The 25,716-nt window shown below is 45.2% G+C and overlaps 2 protein-coding genes across 9 annotated transcripts in view; one reads left to right on the top strand and one right to left on the bottom strand.

Moving 5' to 3' along the window:
* Positions 1-448: 448 nt before the first annotated feature.
* On the bottom strand, positions 449-7,773 carry UBE2T (ubiquitin conjugating enzyme E2 T). 2 transcript variants are annotated; one of them, XM_026017999.2, is made up of 7 exons: positions 7,723-7,773; positions 4,774-4,945; positions 4,152-4,221; positions 1,992-2,097; positions 1,778-1,876; positions 1,549-1,632; positions 449-816 (listed from the first exon to the last, which is right to left on the bottom strand). In XM_026017999.2, exons 2-7 carry the CDS (start codon positions 4,880-4,882, stop codon positions 691-693), a joined length of 594 nt encoding a protein of 197 aa, XP_025873784.1. In that variant the 5' UTR covers positions 4,883-4,945; positions 7,723-7,773; the 3' UTR covers positions 449-690. The 2 variants fall into 2 exon arrangements, with proteins under 2 accessions (XP_025873784.1, XP_072589607.1); XM_072733506.1 differs by having other exon boundaries at positions 7,643-7,735.
* A 5,116-nt stretch (positions 7,774-12,889) lies between these two features.
* Positions 12,890-25,716, top strand: part of PPP1R12B (protein phosphatase 1 regulatory subunit 12B) — a 204,882-nt gene continuing 192,055 nt past the window's right edge. For all 7 annotated transcript variants that reach the window (XR_011996431.1, XM_026018025.2, XM_026018028.2 and 4 more), the window contains exon 1: positions 12,890-13,298. Coding sequence is in view for 6 of the 7 variants with exons in the window: in XM_026018025.2 (XP_025873810.1) it covers positions 13,008-13,298 (291 nt within the window). In the remaining variant the exon portion in view is untranslated. The remainder of the gene's footprint in view (positions 13,299-25,716) is intronic.

The following is a 25,716-nucleotide window of genomic DNA, read 5'->3' on the forward strand; positions in this document are numbered from 1 at the left end:
AAGTGAAAACTGAAAAAAAAAAAAAAAAGTACACATTACCTTATTCTCCCATTGGGTTTTTTTTTTTTTTTTTTTAAGATTTTATTTATTTATTCATGAGAGACAGAGGCAGAGGGAGAAGCAGGCTCCATGCAGGGAGCCTGATGCGGGACTCAATCCCGGGACCCCAGGATCACATCCTGAGCTGAAGGCAGGTGCTAAACCACTGAGCCACCCAGGCGTCCCCCACATTCTGTTAAAACTTCCGCAAACCTAGAATCCCTAAAAGCCTAGTGGTAACTGAATTGTTTCCAACAGCTATTTTACATCTACGTCAAACATTCAATGTCCCTAGTGATGTTAGTGAGTTGGCAAAATAAAAGACAACAATTCCAAATATTTTAACATTCTTACTATCTAGCTTTCTGGACGGTTTGCTCCCAGACACACATTCAGGATAAACACACACTCAACATTAAGTGGTTATTTATTTTTCAGGTTTAAAAGGTTTCAAAATACGTATGTACAAGTTAAATAAAACAAACTACCCTCCCGAGAATCAATGTAGAACAGAATACATAAGTACACAAGGTCTGTTTTATAGGATATTAAAAGTGATAATGTCATCAAATACAAAGAAAAATTTCAAGAAAGACAGGCAACTTAGACCATCTTAACAAAGAATATATTAACTATGACCAGGACAAGCCCCTAAGCATCAGGGCAAAATTTCTTTTCTATGCTTCCCAGGGGCCTGGCTTTCCTTTTCTGTGCTGTGTTGCATACTCCCGAGTCACCAGCCTCCGGTAGATCATCAGGCATCTCTTCCTCATCAGCCTAAAAAGGAGCAGACACGGTAAAATGTAAGGTTCACACTAACACCAGGATGGAGAACAAAGTGCTGTAATATTATTTCCAAGTACTTCTTTGTTGCCTGTTGTATAGGATATTCCCTTCAAAAGCATCTTCCTCAATCTTTCTATGTTTTAAGTTTTTATTTCTTTTCACAAGTAACTGCTACTTAATGCAACCTGAAGGATGTTGTAACCCAGCAAGAACCAGCATATGCAAATCCTTGTCTTCCTAGCATTTGTACTGTTGAATGAGGAAGCTCTGTCCACTTAAACTGGGGAGATTTTTCCTTCTCCTTTCTACAAACGATCCCATAAGATATGTTAGTTTTCCCCTCTCTCCTATAACCTCTCTCATTCCTGATTCCTGCAATAGTCCCTTCTCGGTGTTAAACAAGAAAGCTGAGAGACTCGGAGCTACTTCTCAGCTATCCCTGCTAACTTCAAGAATATAAAAAAAAGACTAAGCAGATGATGCCTGCCCTCTAGTGTTGTCAACAGATGACAACTGTCAGGAAATAGCTCCTGCTGGTTGAGCTGCTAGGCTATTTTGTTGGATAATTATTTAGAAAGTTGTCATAGGTGAAAAAGACCAATCAGCTACTCTAGAGTACAGTACAAATTTGGCAAAGTTAATAACCACTTACACATGTACAGATAAATACACTTTTAATGGACTAACGACAGTAGCACAATCAGAACTGTACAATTACCGTACCTCCTGTTTCTGTCTTGCATGCTTCTCTGTCCACTGCCTGGCATTCTTGAGGAAGACTGGCTTATTGTATTTAAATTCGGAGGACTGAGAGGAAATCAAAGAAGAGTCAATGGAGAGAAAAATGATTTGCAGTGGTTACGTTGCAGCTGCCACAGCTACCCTCACAAATGAAAAGTCAGAGGTATGAAGAAAGGAGGACCTGTGCTGCGGAAGAAAAGAGGACACTTACTATGTCTGCCATGAGCGGGTCATCAGGGTTGGGTTCCGACATGAGCAGCTGAATAGAAGTCAACACAGTTGCAATGTTGAGAGATGGTCTCCAGGCGCCCTATACACAGACAGATAAGCAGCTGCTTTTGTATTACTAAGAGCGTGATGCTCTAATTCAAGTTTTATAGATGGGAACCACAGAATGCTGTGTCCACCCTTGACCCTCCGCTCACCTTTGGTGGCAATTTGAGAACATCCAGACAAATCCTCCCGGCAGAATCAATGTTTGGATGATAGATGGGAGTCAGAAATCGGATCTGAGGAGGTTCAAAGGGGTACCTTTGAAAGCATAGGACAATGGGGAATTTTTATTAAAGTATTGCTTCATCATACACATATTACAAACAGCTTCCTGGTGACTAATCAGGAAGACAGCCTTTGAGAGGCAAACCTATTCTCTCCTCAAATTTTTATTATGAAACTTACAAACAATAGAAAAGTTGAAATAACAGCATTAAGAACACTCCTGTACCCACCACCTAGATCAACCACTTTAACCTCTAAATACTTCAGCACATATCTCCCAAGAGAAAAGTCATTCTCCTATATATCAGCAATATTATCAGTATACCTATGAAAAAATCAAAAATTTATTCCCCAGTATCATTTGCTCTTTAGATTTCATTTGCCCCCCACCCAGTTTTTTTTAGATAGGTTCTGAAAAACAGGATCCAATTAAGATTTATACATTGCATTTGTTTCTTTTTTTTTTAAAGATTTATTCATCTGAGAGAGAGAGCACGCGAGCAAGCGCGCCCATGTGGGGGGGAGGGGTAAGAGAGGAAGAATCTTAAGCAGACCCCCCCACCCCCACCCCGATGAGCACAGAGCCCATGTAGGGCTCAATCCCACAACCCTGGGATCATGACCTGAGCCAAAATCAAGAGTCAGACACTTAACCAACTGAACCACCCTGGCGCCCCCCCCAATGCATTCAGTTATTATGCCTTTTTAGTGAGACTCAAGCTTTGGAAAATTTCCAGTCTATTTTCTGAACTGACATATCACATGATTATTAAGCTACTTTAACAAGTTTGGCCAGCATCTGACCTGGTGAATAGACATCTACATATTGACAGTTACACATTCATTTTTTCCTTTCCCCATTCTGCACAAAACCACAACTACAACTCCCCTGATGAGAACTAGAGGAGACCTGAATTAACAGAGAGACAGAAAGTAGACGGTGGTTGCCAGGTGCTGGGAGAAGGGGAGCAAGTTACTGTTGAATGGGTATGGAGTTTCAGTCTGGGAATATGAAGGTTTTGGGGATGGACTATGGTGACAGGTGCATACAGTACAACTGTACTTAATTCCACTGAACCAAACACTTAAAAAAATGGTTTAAATTATCAATTTTATGTGTCTCTTAGCAATGAAGAAATCCAGTAACGACATGATGGCATAAACTGAAAATACAAATTTCTTTTGTTTCCCCCACTTCATCAACTTCCAACTTCTCCAGAATCCTTGAACCCATTTTTCAAAATTAGTTTTCTTCTTAAGGCCCAGAAATGATTTTATTCCAGTCTTTTGTCCTATGCTCATGCATACTTAAGCAAGATTTGGGGGTTCCTGGATAACCCAGTGTATCAGTTGAGATGCCTTCAGGTGTGAAATCCAACTCAGACTGCTGACAGTACGACAAGGGGAAGAAAAGAGGGGCCTTAGATATGATCTAGTCCATTTTTAGAGATGGAATTTGAACTCCAGAGAGATTAAACTAACTTGCCCAAGGTCACATTAGATTATGGTAAGACTAGGATTAAAACCTAGGACCTGGGATCCCTGGGTGGCGCAGGGGTTTGGCGCCTGCCTTTGGCCCAGGGGTTTGGCGCCTGCCTTTGGCCCAGGGCGCGATCCTGGAGACCCGGGATCGAATCCCACGTCGGGCTCCCGGTGCATGGAGCCTGCTTCTCCCTCCGCCTGTGTCTCTGCCTCTCTCTCTCTCTCTGTGACTATCATAAATAAATAAAAAATTTAAAAAAAAAAATTAAAAAAAAAATAATAAAAAAAACCTAGGACCTTTAACTCCTACATTTAACATTCTACTACATTACTCTATCTTCCAATAATCATACTTTACCCTCTAAGTTTAGAATCTAATTCACTCTGGGTGCCTGGGTGGCTCAGTCCATTAAGTGTGCAACTCAATTTCCGCTCAGGTCATGACCTGATCAGCTGATCTTGATTTTGGATCAGGGTCGTTGAGATCAAGCCCCACACTGGGCGTAGAGCCTGCTTAAGATTCTCCCTTTTCCCTCTGCCCCTGCCCCACTCTGCATGTGCTCTCTCTCTGAAGCAAAACAAAACAAAAACTAATGCACACTAACCTCTCAGGAATGGTAACTTCCAGCTTGAAAACACCTTTTTCGTAAGGTGTGTCAGCCGCACCTAATATTTCTTAAAAGAAGAAAAGAAGAAATGAAGAGGTAATCGGATGATGTGAATGACCACACCAAACAGTACTAACAAAGTCTGAGGTCCTAAAGAAAAGCTGGGTCCAGGACAAGAAGTCTCTCAGGGCTTTAACAAGCTCTCATGCAATGCACTAATGTACCCCAAAAGCTGACAGTGTCAAACAAAGGACAAGATTAACAGAAGTTGGACGATACTGACCACAAGTCAGATATAAGCTGCAGACTTGTTTTGTCTGTACCACAGCATTCTAATTATTTATGTTTCCTGCTGGCCTCACAGTCATTTGAGAGGGTCATCTTTAGTCTAAACACTCCTTCAGAGCTGATGCCCAAAATCTCAGCTACGAATCAACAAAAGGTATAATAAAAGGCCAAAGAAGAAACGTCAAGCAAACCTTTTATACAAACAAATTAGGTTTAGAAGGACAGTGTGGCACTCTGACCTTGCCACCGTTCCCCTACTTTAGAATATACAAAGGTTTAGATTTCAGCATAATCTTTAATAGGGTGGTCATAGGCACGACATGATACCTACGAGCTCGCAGATCGTCCATTTGGTCGTTATCTTGCCAGCAAGTGATGCCTGGGGGTGGCTCTGTGGCTAACAAGTTCAGCTCTCTCTTTAGACGTGAAGCTCTCTGCATGGTCCCCAAGTAGAAGGAACACACGCAGTTCACTGTACCGCACTAGAAGCTGGTTGGGATTCACTAGGGAGAAAAGGGGCAACCGTGAAATAGGCAGCAATGGTAACTTGAGTTTTTAGCACATGGCTTCAATTTAGTGAAAAACAAAACACATTCTTCATATTAATCCCTATTCTGAGAAAGGAATCTGAGTTTTTCCCATTTCCTTCCTGCTATCTATTCAAGCAAATTTTCAAAATAAAGGGTAAAAAATGCAAAGCGTTCTACGAACAATAAAAACACTACAAGTTTTCAATTAACGTCTGTTTCCACTGATGAATTACAAACTCACGAAGTGGAGCCGGGCTCTAATTTTGCTCCCCACTGCATCCTCAGTATGCCTGGCATAGAAAGGGCTTAACAGGTATTAGCTGTGGAAGGGAGTCGATACATGCTTTGTGAGAAGGGAATGAAAATCATGGAAACAGTCTCACTCTGAGATATTTCTAAGTGAATGCTACATGTCTGAGGTTCTCTCTTCCACATCCTCCCGATTCTTTAGAATTTCCAATCCTTTCCCCACCAACATTCAAATACGCTCAAAATCTCTCTCATCTAACACCCACACCGACACACACTCAACACCCTTCGTAATTCTAGTTCTCCCTCTAGCTGCTGCTCAAAGGACACTGATCTTTTCTTTTTTTTTGAATTTTATTTATTTATTCATGAGAGACACAGAGAGAGAGGCAGAGACACAGGCAGAGGGAGAAGCAGGCTCCATGCAGGGAGCCCCACGTGGGACTCGATCCTGGGACCCCGGGGTCACACACTGGGGCAAAGGCAGGCGCTAAACCACTGAGCCACCTAGGCGCCCCGACACCGATCTTTTGATATTATGAGTTACGTATTCTACCTCCCAGTCTGTGGCTTTGTCTTTCCACTTTATTTGTATCTTTTGACAGACACACACCTATTAACTTTAATATAATCTTAAAATCTTTTCCTTTACACTTATGTTTTTATGTATTAGTTTTCCTTACCCCCAAACTTAGGTATTTGCCTACATCTTCTAAATGTTTTACAAACGTAAGTCTTTAATGTAGTAGGAATCGATTTTTGTGCGTAGCGTGAGGCAGAGGTCAATTCTGGATCTTTTCCTCCATATGAATAAGCGAGTCTCCTAGTCCTTTTTATTGGAAGGGCCATCCTTTCCCCACTGATCCGGTCATGAACTAAAATTTGCATATATGTGTGTGTGGATCTGTTTCGGGATTCTTCCATTTGTTCCACTGCTCACAACTGGATTATCTTTGAGCCAATACCTCACTGTTTGAATTAACTGTAGCTTATTAATAAGCCTTGATATCTATATCAATTATTGATATATATCAATAAGACTTGATATATAGTAACGTGAGTTCCTCCACCTTATTCTTTTTCTTCTGGAATGTCTTGGTTATTCTTGATCCTCTGCTCTTCCGCATATGTTTAAGAACCACCCCCTAAGGGATCCCTGGGTGGCGCAGCGGTTTAGCGCCTGTCTTTGGCCCAGGGCGTGATCCTGGAGACCCAGGATCGAGTCCCACGTCGGGCTCCCGGTGCATGGAGCCTGCTTCTCCCTCTGCCTGTGTCTCTGCCTCTCTCTCTCTCTGTGACTATCATAAAAAAAAAATAAAAAAATAAAAAATAAAATAAAAGAATCACCCCCTAAAATACATACATACATCTCGGGATCTGGTTCTCAGTTTTGTGAACTTAAATTCAACTTGGCAGGAAACGCAGACTCGGTGGGGCTTAGATGTGCTGATTTATTCCAGGCTCGTTCACAAAGACTTAAACATTAAAAGGCCGACTGATTAACTTGTACAACTACAGTAAAATTTTTAATTTTAATCCCATACATTCCCTGTTTAGCTATTTCTACCTGGGACGCCCGGTGGGGGCGGGGGGGGGGAGGCTCAGGGGTTGAGCACCTGCCTGCAGCCCAGGGCATGACCCCGGGGTCCTGAGATCGAGTCCCGCATCCACTCCCTGCAGGGAGCCTGCTTCTCCCTCTGCCTGGGTCTCTGCCCCTCTCTCTCTCTCTGTGTCTCATGAATAAAAAAATAAATAAAATCTTTTAAAAACAGCAGACTGCGAAAGAGACTCAGACTGTAGCAATCTTTCAAGTCGGTCGAGATCCCTAGGCGTGGGCCCATAAGGCCATCGGTTTCGAGGCCGGCGCTTCCCTGGATAATTAGCCTCGAGGTGCACGGATGCGCGCTGCTCTCCCCGGTGGGCGGGTCCTGAGACAGCGACCACAGGCAGGGGAGGGGGGGGCAGGGAGGCGGGGGGGCGGCGGGCGGGGCAGGCCCAGGTCTCCCGCCAACACGGCCGGCGGGGGGCGCTCGCGGGGCCTCTCCGCGGTCCAGCCCCCGCCCCCCCCCCCGCACCCGCGCGGTCTCTCCCCCTTCACCCCTGCAGACGCCGCGGGCTGCCCCTCCCCCCCCGTGACGCTGCCCAACCCTCAGCCCCGGGGGTGCTTTTTTCCCCTCTTTTTTAAGATTCTATTCATTCACTTGCAAGAGACGCAGGCCGGGACGGGGTGGGGGCAGGGTCCCCGCGGGGGCCCGACGCGGGGCTCGACCCCGCGACCCCGGGTCACGCCCGAGGCCGACGCGCCCGCGGAGCCCCGCCCCTCCCCCCAGGTCCCCTCCGGTCACGGGCACCCGGAGCTGATAGTCCCCGCCGGCGGCTCCTCCGCGCGCGGCTACAGGCCCCGGGGCGGCCACGCTTTACCTCCTCCCGTCTCCACCTCGGGATGGACGGCGCCCGCCGGGGGCCCCGCGCTCGCCGCCGACCCCACAGGTCCCGCTCACCTGCGCGCCCCGCCTCCCGCCTCCCGACGCACCTTGCGCGCCACGGCGGTTGGCGTCGCCCCGCCCCCGGGGACCCCTGGGGGCTTCCGATTGGCCGCGGCGAGCCCCGGGGGCGGGGCGACGCCTCCCATTGGCCAGCGCTCCGGGCGGGCTTCCGCTCCCGCCACTTTCAAATCGGAGCGCGCGTCGCCGTGCGCCCGTCCGGGGAGCTGCGGGTGGGGCGCGGGCCCCGCGGGGTCTGGCGGTGGCGCCGCCGCCGCCGGAGCTGGGAGCCGCTGCAGCCCGCCCCCGGGGGAGCAGTGACGGGACCGGGACTCCGCGCTGCCGCAGGGCCTCCGCCTGGCGGGTTTGCGGCGTCGGAGGACACACCGGCGGGCGGCAGGGAAAGGGGCGCACGATGCGCCCGGGTAAGCATCGCCGCAGCAGAGCCCCGAGGGGCAGAACAGGCCGATGGGCCGCTCCGCGGGCTCCTCCCGACTCGGGTGCGCGGGCCTGGCGGAGGAAGCGCCGGGTGACGCCAGGCCCGCCTGGACTGCTCGGTCCCGGCTCCGTGAGCGCCCGAGCGGGGCCCGGCCTGAATCGAGAGGTCATCTGGAGGTCATCTGGAGGTCGCCTTGAGGTCATCTGGAGGTCGCCTGGCCTTGGGGGTCACTGGGCGCCCCCCACCCTCAGCTCTCTGCTCTCCGCTCCCTGTGTGGCTTCGGAGCCCCGGTGACCTATAGGAGCAACGTCCGGGGCGCCTGACCGTGCAGACCAGGGTGGCTCGGCCCCTGCCCTGGGTTCTGCATGTGGTCCGCAGCACCGAGCCCGAGCCCGAGCCCGAGCCCGAGCCCGCCGCAGGTGCGGGACCTGCCCTGCCGAGACCCACGCGTTGACCGGCCCCGCGTCCACGCCTCCACCTCGGGGGCCGCACGTTGGCTGTAAGAACGACTCAACTAGGGGAGCTTGTGCGTTGCAGACCAGAGGAATCCGGGGACCGGCCCATCCAACCTGCAGTTAGCTGCTGGGGCTTGGCATTTCTCGCTCGTATTTACTCGTCCTCGAGTGTCTTCTGTTGTAAATCAGGAGCCAGCCGCTTGTTTTACTACTTTGTTTTTACTCCTTCGACGCCTCCTTTATTTTCTTGCTTACCCCCAAATGCAGTTGTATTTTGATTCCAGTTCTGGTGGCTCTCTGAGAAACGAGCCTTTAAAATGCCTCTTGGAAAAGAGCAGCAGCTGTGCTGAGTCTGGTGGAAAGGCGAGATGGTATCATAAAACAAGCAAATGACAGTAATTTTGGCAACCAAACAAAGGATCGAATAAAAGAAAAAAAGGTAGGGCAGCCCCCGTGGCTCAGCGGTTTAGCACCGCCTTCAGCCCAGGGTGTGATCCTGGAGTCTTGGGATCGAATCCCACGTGGGGCTCCCTGCATGGAGCCTGCTTCTCCCTCTGCCTGTGTCTCTGCTTCTCTCTCTCTCTCTCTCACTGTGTCTCTCATGAATAAATAAATAAAATCTTAAAAAAAAAAAAGAAAGAAAAGAAAAGGTAAAAAACTCTCGGGCTAAATGTGCAGTTTCCATTTGACCACCAGAGGGAGGTCTGTTAACTGGCGAGAATAGAGGGCAGGCTGAAAAGCTTTCGTTACCCATGTGCAGGTGTCCTTGCTTTTAAGAAGGGAGCATTCTAATATTGTGATTTATTTCTTAAGTGTATGTGTGGGGAAATATTTAACAAAAGTTTCTTTACACAAGAATCTATATGCATCATGCCTGGCTCACTTAGTACCTTGAAAAGCACAAAAGTTATATTTTATTTATATATAGGATTGTCAGGATTTACTCATTTGGGTATAGAAGACTTTAGTATAGACTGTTTAGTAAACCTAAACTGTCTTGTTTGTTTAATGGGCTGATTATATAAAGTTTACTCTCAGAAAGTCCTGTTTTAGGGAAGATACTTCTGAGAAAAACTTATGCGACTTTAATTTTGAAAAACTTTTTGAGCCATTATACACAAATTAATTTTATTTTTTTCGTGGCATAACTTTTTTTTTTTTTTTGGTTGAGCCAGTTAAATTACTCAGATTATAATAATTATTACTGCTTTTTGTAATGACATAGCTGAAGATACATTCCTCTCCTTTCAGGTAACTATGTACTTAAATTATCCAAGGAACCTAGGACAGTCTCCAAAAAGCGTTATAGGGCAGCCCCGGTGGCGCAGCGGTTTGGCGCCGCCTGCAGCCCAGGGTGTGATCCTGGAGACGCGGGGTCGAGTCCCACGACCGGCTCCCTGCATGGAGCCTGCTTCTCCCTCTCCCTCTGCCTGTGTCTCTGCGCCTCTCTCTGTGTCTATGAATAAATAAATAAAATCTTTAAAAAAACAAAAGGGGGGTATTATACTCTAACAACCTCAGAGGAGAAAAAAAGCAAATAAATTAGATATAGTAAGGAAGTGTTTCCTGGAATTCCTAGTACAGAGGCTGAATTCTCCCTATTTAAATTTATCTCAAGAACGGAAGGATTTAACTTGGACTTGGCCAATGTTAGCTTATTTATACAATTGTAGCCAGATAGTTCTTCCCTGATTCTGAATGTGAAAATAATACAGCCAAAAGAAATGTAACATTATTGATCTCCTTGATTATTGATCAAGGAGATTGAAAATTTTACTCCAGTTAAAACATTAGAGGGACACCTGAGTGGGTCAGTGGTTAAGCCTCTGCCTTTGGCTCAGGGCGTGATCTCGGATCTGGGGATTGAGTCCCACATGCATGGAGCCTGCTTCTCCCTCTGCCTGTGTCTTTGCCTCTTTGTGTGCCTCATGAATAAAGAAGTAAAATCTTTAAAAGAAAAATTCTAGTCTAATTTTGGGGATAGAGATTACCAAAATACGTTTTAAAAATTCTTATTAGAAAACCATTGTCAGTAAAATATACAGTTCAATTATACATACTTTATTTTTTTGAGGAGCTACTGTGTTTCAGAAACGTAATATTAAAATGGTAAATGTGGATTGCTGTCAGAGATGTGCTTCCTGAGATTTCAGCAGTTTGTTTATGCCAAAACCTTGCCGCTCTTTACTTTTTTTGTCTACCATCTAGATTGGCAATGTTTAGCTGATGATGGTTTCTTGAAGCCAGTTAAGCTTATAGCTAGGTATTCTTTCCTATCTGATATCTTTTATCCTATAGAGAGAGTTCTATTTGAGAGCTTGTGGGCAATTTTATCCGCAAGAGGCTGAGTTGGAATAGAAGAGTTTCCATCTTGACAAGTTACAAAGTAAATCTCATACAGAATTTTTAAATTTTTTTTTTTCTTTATTTATGATAGTCACACAGAGAGAGAGGGAGAGAGGCGGAGACACAGGCAGAGGGAGAAGCAGGCTCCATGCACCGGGAGCCTGACGTGGGATTCGATCCCGGGTCTCCAGGATCGCGCCCTGGGCCAAAGGCAGGCGCCAAACCGCTGCGCCACCCAGGGATCCCCCTCATACAGAATTTTTAATTGCAATAGGGGTGACAGGTTCTATAGTGACTAAATTATTGCACAATAGCAAGGAAAATGAAACTATATTAGGTATATTTTGTTGCATCTTGATTCTCCCCCCCCCCCCCTTTTTTTAAGGAGGAAGAAGAAGTAGAGGGTGAGGGGCAGAAGGAGAGGGAGAGAGAGAATCTTGAACAGGCTCCACATGGAGTGCAAAGCCCAATGAGGGGCTGGATCTCACAAGCCTGAGATCATAACCTGAGCTGAAATCAAGAGTCAGACACTTAACTGAGTAAGCCACCCAGGTGCCCCCACATCTTGATTATTTTCTTGCACATTGTTTTTCATTGTTCACAAAGATGCTGTAGTAAGAAAATTAGTATTTACAAAGTACTTAAGAATACCAAATAAGAGCATATTGTGGATGGACATCATATTCTTAAACATAATACTTTGCATTTGCATATTGTTTTCCATTTAATTCTCAGTTCATCTAGGGGAAGTTGAGTCACCCCACAAATGTTCACAATGGAATATAATAAAGTTTTCCTTTACAATGTCCTCATCACTTTTGTAATGTTTTTTAATGAAAAATTTTAAACATAAGAGTATTTGAAAACTTACAGAACCTAATAATTGTATGTGTTCTCTTTCACTATGGACAGCACATTTAATTATATTATGTCCAGGGCTAAAGCTGGGGCGGGGGGGCGGGGGGGTGTCTAAGGTATTAAATCAATTATACAGATTTTATAATCACTTTAAATATGAAAATGTCCTGTTCGTTGCCTTAGGAGTTTAGTATGCCCCATAATTGTCTTGGCGGGAATCACGAAAGATAAGGCATCCACTCTCCTAAGCATTTAAGATCCGTGAAAAGGGTAGTAGTGAAGGAGGAGGGAGAAAGAAGAGAAATTAATATTTATCATGAACTGATTGTGTGCCTAGTACTAGGTAGCCCTGCACGTAGTATTGAATCCAAGGACTATTTGTGAAGTATTATTCCCACCTTACAAATAAGGAAAGAGGCTCAGGGAAATCAAGTAACTTGTTGAGGGATGTGAATTCACTTTGAAATGAGAGCTCACGTTCTTTGCACCACGGTTGGATGCATCCTTCCCTGGATCCTTTTAGGGCCTAGAATATACCTGTCTGGTTGAAAGAATGTATGTGTCATATGTAACACTGCTCCGCCTCCCCGTGCACATTCATTTACATTCACTGTGATTAATAGACATTACTGTATTATGTGTTATAACGTGAAGGAAACTCTAGATTTAGAATCAGGGCATAGATTTGAGTGTTTCGAGTACTTTCTGTCTGGTTTTCACCAACAGAAAGTCGAGATAATTTCTTCTGCTTCTCCACTTGGAAGCCCTGATGCGATCTTTAGGGAGCCCGGATTAGGCGGCCGTCGCCACAGGAATAAACTACAACTCCCGACATGCTTGACGAGGCGGACGCCGGCCCGGGACCCAGTTCCAGCTTTAGGGCAAAGGTGACCCCTCTGGGTCCCGCGGCGAAGTAGGGGGCAGCCGGTCCTCGCCTCCTTCCTGGTGCATCCAGGGATTTGTAGTTCCCTCAAGGCCCCGGGGTGCCCTTGGGGTCCGCGTCTCACTACAAGTCCCGTGATGACCCGGGGCTCGGGCAGCGCCTGCGTGTTGAGGCCGGAGGCGCGTGCGGGCGGTGCTCCTGGCGGGAGGAGTAAAGATGGCGGCGCGGGGGTCTCCGCCTTCTGCTCCCGGCTGAGGCGCGCCGCGGGAGCCGCGCTCAGTCCCGGGGGGTGGTTCGAGCCGCAGCCGCGGAGGCCGGAGCCATGGCGGAGCTGGAGCACCTGGGCGGGAAGCGGGCCGAGTCGGCGCGAATGCGGCGGGCTGAGCAGCTTCGGCGCTGGCGGGGCTCGCTGACGGAGCAGGAGCCCGCGGAGCGGCGAGGCGCGGGGCGGCAGCCGCAGCCGCGTCGCGGGAGCCCCCGGGTCCGCTTCGAGGACGGAGCCGTCTTCCTGGCCGCCTGCTCCAGCGGGGACACCGACGAGGTGAAGAAGCTGCTGGCCAGGGGCGCCGACATCAACACGGTCAACGTGGACGGCTTGACAGCCCTGCACCAGGTGAGCGCCTGCGGGGAGCCGCGACCAGCCCGCGGCCAGCCCGCGACCCTGCGGCCGCCCAGCACGGGCACCCGGGCACCCCCGGGTCTCTCCCTGTGGCCACCTGGGCACCCGGGTCTCTATCTACGGGCACCTGGGCACCTGGGCGCCCGGGTCTCTATCTGCGGCCACCTGGGCACCCGGGTCTCTACCTGCGGGCACCTGGGCACCCGGGTCTCTACCTGCGGGCACCTGGGCACCCGGGTCTCTACCTGCGGGCACCTGGGCACCCGGGTCTCTACCTGCGGGCACCTGGGCACCCGGGTCTCTATCTGCGGGCACCTGGGCACCCGGGTCTCTATCTGCGGCCACCTGGGCGCCCAGGTCTCTACTGCGGGCCACCTGGGCACCCGGGTCTCTATCGGCAGCCACCTGGGCGCCCAGGTCTCTATCTACGGCCGCCTGGGCACCCGGGTCTCTACTGCGGGCCACCTGGGCACCCGGGTCTCTACTGCGGGCACCTGGGTACCCGGGTCTCTCCCTGCGGCCGCCGGGCGCCCGGGTCGGCGTGGTTCTCGGCCGCTTCCCCAGCGAAGCCAGGTCCTTCCGACCTCGGGGTCTCTACCTGCGGGGTAGAGCCCCCCCCTCCCTGCTCGAGTCGTGGACCCCGCCGACCCGCCCCGGCCGCACGGCCCCACGGCCCCGCACGTAGCCCGGCCAGGGGCGTTCGTCCGGCGCGTCCGGGAGAATCCGCGTGTGGGGGCGCGACCCCGTGGGGCGGCCGGCGGCGCGGGGGGACGCAGACCTGTGCGGGCTTGCAGGACGCGGACCCCGCCGCCTTGGGAGGCCGGACGCTCGCTCGGAGCTTGGGGGATGCTCCGCTCTGCTCTTCTCTGCTCGCTGGCTTCCCTTTCCCCTTTCCCCTTTCCCTTTCCCCTTTCCCCTTTCCCCTTTCCCCTTTCCCCTTCCCTTTCCCCTTTCCCCTTCCCTTTCCCCTTTCCCCTTTCCCTTTCCCCTTTCCCCTTTCCCCTTTCCCCTTTCCCCTTCCCTTTCCCCTTTCCCCTTCCCTTTCCCCTTTCCCCTTTCCCCTTTCCCCTTCCCTTTCCCTCTCTTTTTTTAAATAGAACTCAGATGCCGTGTGCGTGGCTGTGTCGCGTGGGTGGCGGTCGCCCAGCAGCGCGGGGCGCAGCGGTGACACTTTCCCTCCCCGCGCAGCGCTCCCCGCACCTGCGGCCGCCGAGCCGCCCCCCAGGTGGGACTTCACGCACCTGGGAGCTGGGGGCCGCACACCCGCCTGATCTTTCCCGCTTGTCTTTTTCTGCTTTGTGTACAAAGTGAGCGTGTTGGCGTGAGAATCCACTTTTTAAAAAATATTTTCTTTATTTATTCATGAGACCCACGTAGAGAGAGAGGCAGAGACACAGGCAGAGGGAGAAGCAGGCTCCCTGCGGAGAGCCCGGCCTGGGACTGCATCCCGGGACCGGGGTCACGCCCTGGGCCGCAGGCAGACGCTCCACCGGAGCTGCCTGAGAATCCACTTCTTGGTAACAGTTCAATTCTGTGCTGTAGCACTTCCCTGAATGCATTAGGTACTCTAAAAGCATTCCTCACCATGTCTGCAGACCTCTTTCGGGTGGAAGGACCTTCTCTTCTCGTCATCCTATCTGTATCTAGGGTTGGTTGGTTTGGTTTGGGGTTTTTTGTTTGTTTTCTTAAGGCTTATAATAGTGCCCCACCTAAGGTAGCAACCAACATTTGTATGGTCCTTCGCTGTTTAAAAATTCCCACATAGGCCTTCCCCTGTGTGAATTGCCGTTCTGATTCTTGAAGTAGGTGTGGCAGGCAGTGTTGTAATTCCCATTTTACAGATGAGGAATCTGAAGCTCAGAAAATGGTTACTTGTGCAAGATGACAAAGGAGACAAGTTGCCCTTAGGCATGGATTTTTCAGACTTAAATTCCAGAGCTTTATGTCTTACCTAATAAGCAGCTGCATATAAATAAGATAGGTGCTAAGAGGGCCATATTCATTGTTTTTAGTTTCTGAACTGTTTGAAAAGGTGAATATTTATTTTTCAGATATATTTGGGATGTTAAGGAGGTTGAGATCTAGATTGTGCAAGGAACCATTTCTTGGGCTCATAGATCATAGGGAAATAGAATCCAGCTTTCTGGTCCACATGCTCCTTTACTGAACCTCTGTTCTATCAAAGCACAGTTTTCTTTTCTTTCTTTTTTCTTTTCTTTTTTCTTTTCTTTTCTTTTCTTTTCTTTTCTTTTCTTTTCTTTTCTTTTCTTTTCTTTTCTTTTCTTTCTTTTCTTTTCAGATTTTATTTATTCATGAGAGACAGAGAGAGACAGAGACACAGGCCGAGGGAGAAGCAGGCTTCATGCCTGGGTCTCCAGGATCACGCCCTGGGCCCAAGGCAGCGCCAAACCACTGGGCCCCCCGGGCTGCACAAAGCACAGTTTTCTTAGTGCAACTCAGTAGCCCTGTTTCTTCTAAGGTGACTCTGCTACTTGAATCTGGTCCTTACCATGCACATTTTAATAATGCCCTGAGAAAAGCACCTGCTTTGAGGTTACCCTGGTATATCTCCTTCTCATACAAGGTAACCACTTTTCTGATTCCTTCTGAGACTGACCTTGGTGCCTTTCCTTCTGTCTTACCTACCATCCCAGATTGTGCAGTACAACTTCTCTCAATATGCTCTTCACATTCAGTAATCTCTTGAAATAGGAGAGGAAGGAGATGACAGCTATGAGGTTCTGTTTTTTTGCTTTGTTTTTGTTCTTTAAAAAATGCAAAACACCTGCATATGCAATATAGGCATTTGTCTCTGTTTATAGGCCTGGCAGTGAATTGAATTGAATAGGTATACTCAATACTAGACAAATTCAGCTGAAGATTAAGCTGCTCAAAGATTCGAGGCCAAACAGACCTTCTGTTGAGAAACCATCTCTTTGTTTGAATCAAGACAAGAGGCCTTTATTGGCTCAGGAACTCTTTTCCAAGTCAGTTTGTGGAGTGACAGTATGTTTCTCCATGCTCTAAAGAACTCTTTTAAGGTACATAAAAGGTTATTCAAAATGTGGGACTGGGACAGCCCGGGTGGCTCAGCGGTTTAGCACCGCCTTCAGCCCAGGGTGTGATCCTGGAGCCCTGGGATCGAGTCCCACATCAGGTTCCCTGCGTGGAGCCTGCTTCTCCCTCTGCCTGTGTCTCTGCCTCTCTTTCTCTCTCTGTGTCTCAAATGAATAAATAAATAAAATCTTAAAAACAAAAAAACAAAATATGGGACTGGAGCTGCCAGCAGCCAAACAACTTGCTTTGTGATTGATTGTTCTTCTGTGAAATGGAAAGTGGTACAATTATCTGAATTATTTAGTTAAAATATCCACGTTATATAAGTGATATGGTGCTCGCTTTGGCAGTACATATAACTATATAAGCAGATATGAATTATCAGGATAATTGCTTTCTTTTCTCCCTTTTGGCCTCTGGACCAACTGTGAATTACCATCTTGGCATGTTGGAAGAAACCCCCAGATGTTATTGGTGGTTGATTTCTCTCCTCCCCCAACAAGGTCACAGTAAATGATTTACACTTCAGGTTGTGGTGCCTTGATGCTACTTTTGACTTAGAGACCTTTCTTTCCTGGCAGCCTTTGCTTAGGCCACGAGGTGCTTAAGTCAATGATAAGCTCCAGGGGGCCTATTAATAATACTTGAAATAGACCGAGGTAAGAAATACCTCAAAAGGTTAGAACTTCTCTGATGAAAGCCTTAGATACTGATGCAGACTAACTAAACTTGGGTGAATAAATTGTGTTTGCCCTTAGTATCCCAGAGTCATCAATGAAGAAGACATTAATCTGATTATATAACCCTTGAAATCACTTGTTTGCTCACAAATTCCCATTTCATTATATATATATACACACACACACACATATATATGCTATAAGTCATGAAGTATGGGTTGATAATTCTGTGTGAGGTGATACTTCTTGAAATTTCTTCTATTTTTCTTTATTTATTTTGCAAGATTGTTATCACCTATCTTGGTGTCATTAGTATTACAATCTTGGGTGCTGTAGGGGTAGATACAGGCTCTTAAAACTGTATCTACCAAATTGTTGGGCTGCTGCAAGAGGCAGGTGCTTGCTTTCAGAAAGGAGATTTTTCTGGGATTTGTTAGAGTGGGTACCTGCCTATTTCTTCAAAATATATTTTATTGACACTTGTAACTTTGTTGGGTGTAGTGAATACTAATGTCTGTCCACATAGAGACCAGAATGATTCTATACTTGACTCAGAAATGCAGGTCGGTTTTGTAATGGTCTCAGAGTCCAAGTTTGGACTTCAGGGACACCCCAGACTGGAATTCAACTCCTAGGATTTTCTGTTATTCTAGAGCTGCCTCAATCTGACCCTACAGCTTCAGGGAGATTGAAATTATCTATTTCTCTGGAAGAAAGGTACAGACAGAAACAGATGAGGGAAGGAGGAAAGGCAGAGCAATTTATATTCAGAGCAAGACAGAAGGAGCCTGTCCTTCTGATAACAGGATGATAACGTGTTCAGTTCAGTACAAAATAGTATGTATGTGTGTGGTATGGTATGGCGAAATAAAACTTGTATTCTTTCTATTTTTTTTTTTTTTTTAATAATCTCCATGCCCAGTGTGGGCCTTGAACCCACAACCCTGAGATTGAGTCACATGTTTTGTCGACTGAGCCAGCCAGCTGCCCCTAAAACTTGTACTCTTAACCCTTTCTCTTTTATTCCAAGTTCATTACATATTCCTCTTATAGTTCCACCTATGAAATGACTTAGCCTTGCCCTACACATATTGATTAATTTTGCTAGTGTCAGGACCCAAGGCAGTATGGGATTAAGAAAATCCTTTTGGCTTCCTCATTATTGTGAATCTAGAACAGTCATCCTGAGTCATTTTAGTAGTTTACCTCTTCAGATTGGTTGATGTGATGCATCAGACTATGTTGGGCACCTGGCTCCTTGCCTTATGAGTGTTAGTCCCAAGTTTCCATGCCATAGTGGACCTCAAAGCCAGATTTGAAAAATAGGCTTATTTATATGGTGAGGGTTTTTATGTTTTGTTTTGGAGTACAGATGCAAGTGATTTTTATTTGTTCCCTAGCTAAATTTTTGTTGCCCATTCTTAAAGTCCTGTAGCACATTATCATTTGGGCTTATAGAACCCTCTGTGTGAGCATTTTTCAATAGGCAAACTGTCAGTGCATGTAGTTGAAGCATAATTCTCCTAAAGGTAGAAGGTTGGACAGGTCTTGTTGGTAAGCTAAAATTTAGTCATTGCTTGCTTATTTTTATTTTTAAATATTTTAAAATTAAAGTACACATTATATACAGTAAACTTCACCTTTTTTGCATAGAGGGTTCTGTGATTTGTGACAAACACATGCAACTGTGTAGTCACTACCCACAATCAACATGTAGAATGTTATCACCATCTCCAAGATTTCTTTGTGCTTCTTGTAGCCAACTCCTCCTCCCACCGCCACCCCCTGGCAGCCATTCATCAATGTTCTGTTCCCATAACCACAGTGCCGTATAGATGAATCATACAGCATGAAGCCTTTTGACTCTGGCTGCTTTCACTTGCTATAATGCATTGACATTCATCCATTTTGTTACACGTGTCAGTAGCTTACTGGTCTTTATTGCTGAGTGGTATTGCAGCATATGGAACTACTACAGTTTATCCATTCACTAGTTGAAGGACATTTGGATTATTTCCAGTTTTTAGTAATAATGAATAAAACTGCTAGAAACATTTGTGTACAGGTTGTTGTGTGGACATGTTTCATTTCACTTTGGTCAAATTCCCAGCAGTGGGGTAATAGTCCTATGGCAATGAATATTTTACATTTTTAGAAAAGATTTTATTTATTTACTTACTTGAGAGAGTGAGCGAGAAGGTAGGAGGAGGGACAGAGAGAGGGACATGCAGACTCCATGCTGAGTGCGGAGCCTGACACAGGGCTCCATCTCATGACCCTGAGATCCTGACCTGAGTCAGACGCTTAACCAACTAGCCACCCAGGCGCCCAAATGAATGTTTAACTTTAAAAGAAACTGCCAAACTTTTCCAAAGTGGCTCTACCATTTTGAATTCCAACTAACAATATATGAGTTCTAATTGCATTGCATCCTTGCCTGTACTTGCTATTATCTTTATATTTAAGCTATTCTAATAGTTACGTCGTGATAAGTCATTTTTAGTGACAGTAGTAAGAATAGTAGTAGCAGCAGCCATGGTAGTCGGAGGAGTAGTAATTGTAGCTCTCACTTATGTGGTATTTACTCTGAGCCAAGGACTCTTCTAAGTTCTTTTAATATATTAACTTGTGTGTAATACTCAAAACAACTCATGAGTGAGATACTTTTACTATTGTCTGGATTTTATAGCGATAGGGAAACTGAGACACTGCCCAAGGTCACACAGATAATAAATGGCAGAGCTAGAATTTATTTAAGCCCAGGCAGTCTGACCAGAGAGTCCATGTTCTTAACTTTATCTCGCCTCTTACTGGACTAAATTGCCTTTCATTCTAAAAAAAGTTAGAAAATGAAATTATAAAAGAAAGTTGAAAGTGATTTAAAATCAGGCTACTCAGAGGTATATACTACTAACATTTAGTGTATTCCTTTCAGGTTTTTTAAAAACATATTTATATGTATGTAAATATAAAGTTGGTATCATAGACTGTCTCCTGATGTTTTCACTTAAAGTTCCTTGTAATTGTTTTCTTATATAATTAAATAGACTTTGAAAATAAAGTTTTTGAAGTTCAAATAATAAGTCATCATTTGGACATACTTTATTATTTGCCTTGTGAGAGGTTTTATTAGATTGTTAATTTACTGCTAATATTGAATGCCTAATAATTGCTAAGTCTGTGCTAAAGTGTATATTTGTTGATAGGTACAGTTTCTGCCCTCAAGGAACTCACAGTCTGGTTTTATAAATGAAAACAATTACTTTTAGAGTGATAATTCCTATGATAACAGGCAAAGGCACACTCCAAAGTGGAGGGACAGAGGATTACAGTCCATGATGATGCAGCAGTGTGGGCAGAGAGGGGAGTAAGTATTGTGTGTAGGCAGAGGCGGACCCAGGAGGAGTCCTAGTGGATGCGTTTGGAGGGTTAAGGAAGGGGTGAGGATAACATCCTAGAGGACTTTGAACATCAAACTCCAGGCCAAGAATGCTCCATGAGTCCTTAGCAGAAGACTTTTTGTGGGTTTGAGCAGGGAGGTTAGCCCAGCCGAGCGGCTTTAAGGAATATGAAGCTGCGTTTGGATTTCAGAGTGAATGGAAGGACACAGAGGAAAGAACCAGCTGAGAGAATGGAGATGAGAAGGGAAAGTATAATACAGGTCTAGCCTGTGAGTCTGAAAGAGTTTTGTGATTCGGGTGGACATAGGAGTCAGTCTAAGTTTGCACTGAGGAGCTCTGAAGGCATCTGTGATTCAAGGCTAGTCATCACCTCCCTATCTACACTCCAGTTTCCTCGTATTTAAAATGAGAGTTTGATATTAACATAAAGGTGATGGTTGAAGCAATGAGTGTGGAAGAAGAAAGGAGAAGATATGAAAGAGAAGAACAAAAAATATTAGGCAGAGGATGCAGAAGTTCCCGTTAGAGCCATAGGACTATGTGGTAGGCGGACTAATGGTGCCTCAGAGGGGTCCATGTCCTAATCCCCAGAATCTGTCAAGATGTTGTTACCTTGTAGGGTAAAGGGGACTTTGCAGATAATATGATTGAGTTTAGGGTCTTGGAGTGGGAAGGTTATCTTGGATTATCCAGAGGAGTCCAGTGTAATCACAATGGTCTTTATGGAAGGGAGGCAGGCAGGAGAGCAGATTCAGTGGTAGATGTGACGATAGAAGCAAGAGACCGGAGTGACCAGGCCTTGGCCGCGAGCCGAGGAATGCGGGGAGCCTCTGGAGGCTGGAAAGGCAAGGAAACGGAGTCTCCCCTCAGAGTCTCAAGAAGGAACGAGCCAAGCCCAAAACTTGATTTTAGCCCGGGGACACTGAGCTCAGACTTCTGATCTCCAGATCTTAAAGATAATAAATATGTGCTGTTTTAAGCTACTGAGTTTGTGGTAATTTGTGGCAGTAGCCACAGGAAACTGATAGAGAGGAGAACCAAGAAAGCACAGCGGTACCGAGGAGTTTCAAGGAATGGGTGGTCAACAGTGTAAAAGGACATTGCGGGGAAGACCTAAAAAAACCCCAAAACTGTTGGATTTGGTCATTTATAACCTTTGGAAGAGCAGTTTCTTTTCTTTTCTTTTTTAAAGATTTTGAGACAGAGAGAGAGAGAGAACATAAGCAGGAGAGCAGCAGAGGGAGAGGGAGAAGCAGGCTCCCAGCAGAGCAGGGGTTGGATCCCAGGATCTTGAGATCAAGCCTGAGCTGAAGGCAGACACTTAACCAGCTGAGCCACCCAGGTGCCCCAGAACAGTTTCAATAGAAAGATGTTTTTGAGAGCTTATGTGGAGAGTTTATGAAGTTTTTTCTTGTTAAGGGTAAGTTAATCTTTCTGTTGAGTTTTGGAAGGAAAAAAAAATAGATCTGCCATCAATATGTTTCTACATGTAAATTAGGACCCAAAATATGTGAGAAGACTCTTAAAAACCTGGCTTTTGGTTAATTGAAAATAATGAAAATGGTTTCATTACTTGTGGGTTAAGACTATTTTAGAATATTAACCTTGACACTGGAAGCAAAAAGGTTATAGTCCTATTACTGAAGGGCTGATGCACAAGTCGAGATTTTATTTCCCAGTTCTGCTTTGGCCCATTTCCCACTCATTAGCACTGTCACTGGAGGGCAGCCCTAGGGGAGCAGTGATAGGGAAGTTAGTATAAATAAACAGTTTCTTCTGCCATTTATTCTTTCACATTCATTTATTGAATGTCTACTCTGCCTGACTCTGTGCTTCTTGTTCCTTAGCTATTGATAGGTTTTAGAAATGAACTAGAATTTTGGGAATGCTTTCCAGAATAGCTGGTTCCTATTATCTTTTATAATAGGAAATTAGCTAATAGTGATTTTCTGTTTTAGCTTTGTGGCTCTTGGGGTTTGGAGGGAGAGTATTATATTCATCAGTATTTGTGATTATTTTCCTCTATGCTTGTGGATTTATACCTTATACCTTTCTACTTAAGGTGAAAAATTTAAAGTCTGGGATCTTTGATAAATCTTTAGTGTTTCAACACAGGAGTGATAAATCCAGATTAAGGATCTTGACCCAGGGACACCCTGGTCGCTCAGTTGAGCATCTGCCTGTGGCCCAGGGTGTGAACCTGGGGTCCCGGGATGGAGTCCCGCCTCGGGATCCCCTCAGGGAGCCTGCTTCTCCTTCTGCCTGTGTCTCTGTCTCTCTCTGTGTCTCTCTCATGAATAAATAAATACATTTTCTTTTTTTTAAAAGAGATCTTGACCCAGAATTTTATAAAGGGCAAGGAATTGAAACCTCGTTTGAAGCTTGCTTCATTTGTTGACTTGGGGCAGGGGGCTTTGAATGTGTTGGGGATTTCCCCCCTGCTTTTGAAGTGTAATTTGAAAAATTGTTTCTTAGGGGCATCTGGCTGGCTCAGTTAGTAGAGCATGTGACTCTTGGTCTCGGGGTTTTTTGTTTTTCTTTTTTTTTAAGATTTTATTTATTTATTCATGAGAGACACACAGAAAGAGAGAGAGAAAGAGGCAGAGACACAGGCAGAGGGAGAAGCAGGCTCCATCCAGGGACCCTGATGTGATTGGAGATCCCGGGTCTCGAGGATCACGCCCTGGGCCGAAGGTGATGCTAAACCGCAGAGCCACCCGGGCTGCCCTTGGTCTCAGGGTTGTAAGTTAAAGCCCCACATTGGGTGTACAGATTACTTAAAAATAAAATCTTTAAAAAATAAAAATAAAAAAATTGCTTCTTAAATGTTGGATTTTAGATTGTAACCAGTTTGAGTAAATTTGGGGGCTTGAAGTTTTATCAGGTGATGATGATTCGTTACATGAGTCAGTGTAATTGGAAAACTGAATCCTTAGTTCTTAGTATTGAAAATTGATCTGCATGTGGTTTCTAATGGAATATTGTATAATGTTGTGGTAATGGGATGGATTTGTGTTAGAATTTAGAGAAGATTTCGTATGTAGTATTTTAAGCATTGTCATATTGTGGCAGTCTTTTGGAATCATATTCTAATGCAATTTTGGGAAAGTATTTTGCATTGCCATGTTCTGAATATACATGATATATATGGTATACAACCTGGCTGTTACTTAAGATTTTTTGGTCTAGTGACCCACTTTCTTTTTATTTTTTTTAAAAAACTTTTTTATAAAATACAAAAGTAAAGAGAATAGTATACCTGAATTCTCAAACCTTACCAACTCGTGGCCAATTTTGTTTCATTTATAGATCCTTTTTCTCCTCATCACCAATATACTAGATTATTATACAATCTTAGATATAACATACTTTTTATTTGTAAATATTTTGATATGTATTTCTAAAAGATGGAAATGTAATAAATACCATCACAATCTCATTATCACACCTAAATATTGAACATTCATTCATAAAATGATAAAATATTCAGCAGTGTTTAAATTTCCCTGATGGGGGCAGTCCCAGTGGCTCAGCGGTTTAGCGCCGCCTTCAGCCCAGAGTGTGATCTGGAGACCCAGGATCGAGTTCCACGTCGGGATCCCTGGATGGAGCCTGCTTCTCCCTCTGCCTCTCTCTCTCTCTCTCTCTCTCTCTCTCTCTCTCTCTCTCTATCTCTGTGTCTCCCATGAATAAATAAATAAAATATTTTAAAAAAGTTGTTAAATTTCCCTGGTGGTTCATGGATTTTTTTTTTTAACAGTTGTTTTTTTTAAGTTAGGATTCACATAAGGTCTGCATTGGCTCATATGTATCTTAAGACTCTTAATTTATAGTTTCCTCTTCACTTTTTTTCTCTGCATCTTATTTGTTGAAAAACAAGATCGTTTGTACTGTAGTTTCCCACAATCTGGATTTTTCTGACTGCATGCTTGTAGTGTTAACATGTTCCTTTGTCTCCAGTATTTTCTATGAACTGGTAATCAGATCTAGAGATTTAATCTGATTCAGATTTGAATTTTTGGCAAGAGTGTACATCATAGGTGATGGTGTATGTTTCTCTCAGGAGGCATATAATATGTAGTTATCTCTCTCGTTGTGGTTTAATGGCTTCGGTGGCCTAACCGAATTTTGACATTTCAAGTCAGTCTTGACTAGACCTGAATTTTAGTAATTAATTCATTCTTTAAATTATCACATTTTCTTGTGTTGACCCTCTAATTGGGATACCAGTGATCAATTCAAAAATGTAAATTGTGAACATTGTGAATAAGATGGCTAATATTGATTGTTGGAAGGCTTGACATGGTACTCAGCAAATTGAGATTAGTACCCCTCATGTGTCAGTACTTGTCAGTGATGATGACAATAGAGTAAACTTTATCACTTTTTCATATCTGTTCCATTAGCTCTCAACTGAAGTTCCCCTTATTTTGAAGTAGTGTTCAAAGTTCCAGTTCAGTAATATGGTTTTTTTGTCCCCTAACATCATCACCAGCCCTTGACCTTCATTATAAAAGAAAACGTGAGGAGTGCATGAGTGGTGCAGTCAGTTGAGCGTTGGGCTCTTGATTGCAGCTCAGGTTGTGGTCTTGGGGTTGTGCACTCAGCAGGAAATCTGCTTGAGATTATCTTTCCCTCTCCCCCTCACACGCACACATGCACGCAGGCTCTCTCTAAGATAAATAAATAATTCTTAAAAAATAAAGAGAACTTGAAAGCCTCCAAAGAAAACTAAAAAAATAAAGAGTAAATTAGCTGTACAAGGAGAGGGAGACTTTCTTTATAGGCACCTGGCCATGTAAGGGAGAAGGTTGGAGGAGAAGCGTGCCCATTCCAAGTGCATCAGTTTTGGGCAGTCAACTGTAGGCAAATGATGTGCTTATCTTAGAAAATGGAAGTGACACTTGGAACATTCATATGGAGTTTGGGTTGGCTGACTTTGTGTTGTGCTCTTTGAGGGGAGGGGAGATCTATCCTTCTAATTGAACATGAATTTCCCAATAGGGTGTATGGTTTGGTTTTATGAACTATGTTTTATTTATATGGGGCATTTCATGGGAAACAGGTTTACTTTCTTTCTGCTTCTCTGCAACATTTTTTGCCAGTTTTCTTATTTTAGTTAGCTATTCTTAGTCATTTACTTATTTTTTAAGTCAACTGGCCTAACTATGAGGTATGACTAGAAAGTGCCAAGGCAGATTGTGTTTGGGTCTTTTGGATGCAGCTTCCGTGTTTTACGATTGTGCCTCTTGTGTTGATTTTTCTTCCCATGTT

This window comes from Vulpes vulpes, chromosome 13 (assembly GCF_048418805.1).
Source record: "Vulpes vulpes isolate BD-2025 chromosome 13, VulVul3, whole genome shotgun sequence".
In the NCBI taxonomy this organism is placed as follows: Eukaryota; Metazoa; Chordata; class Mammalia; order Carnivora; family Canidae; genus Vulpes; species Vulpes vulpes.

What these genes read in the sequence shown, in the direction of transcription:
- UBE2T (XM_026017999.2), bottom strand. Translation starts at nt 4,882, where the DNA reads ATGCAGAGAGCTTCACGTCTAAAGAGAGAGCTGAACTTGTTAGCCACA. An exon ending in AATGGACGATCTGCGAGCTC is followed by an intron (nt 4,222 to 4,773) that starts GTAGGTATCATG and finishes TCTTCTTTTAAG; the next exon opens with AAATATTAGGTGCGGCTGAC. An exon ending in GAAGTTACCATTCCTGAGAG is followed by an intron (nt 2,098 to 4,151) that starts GTTAGTGTGCAT and finishes ATGCTTTCAAAG; the next exon opens with GTACCCCTTTGAACCTCCTC.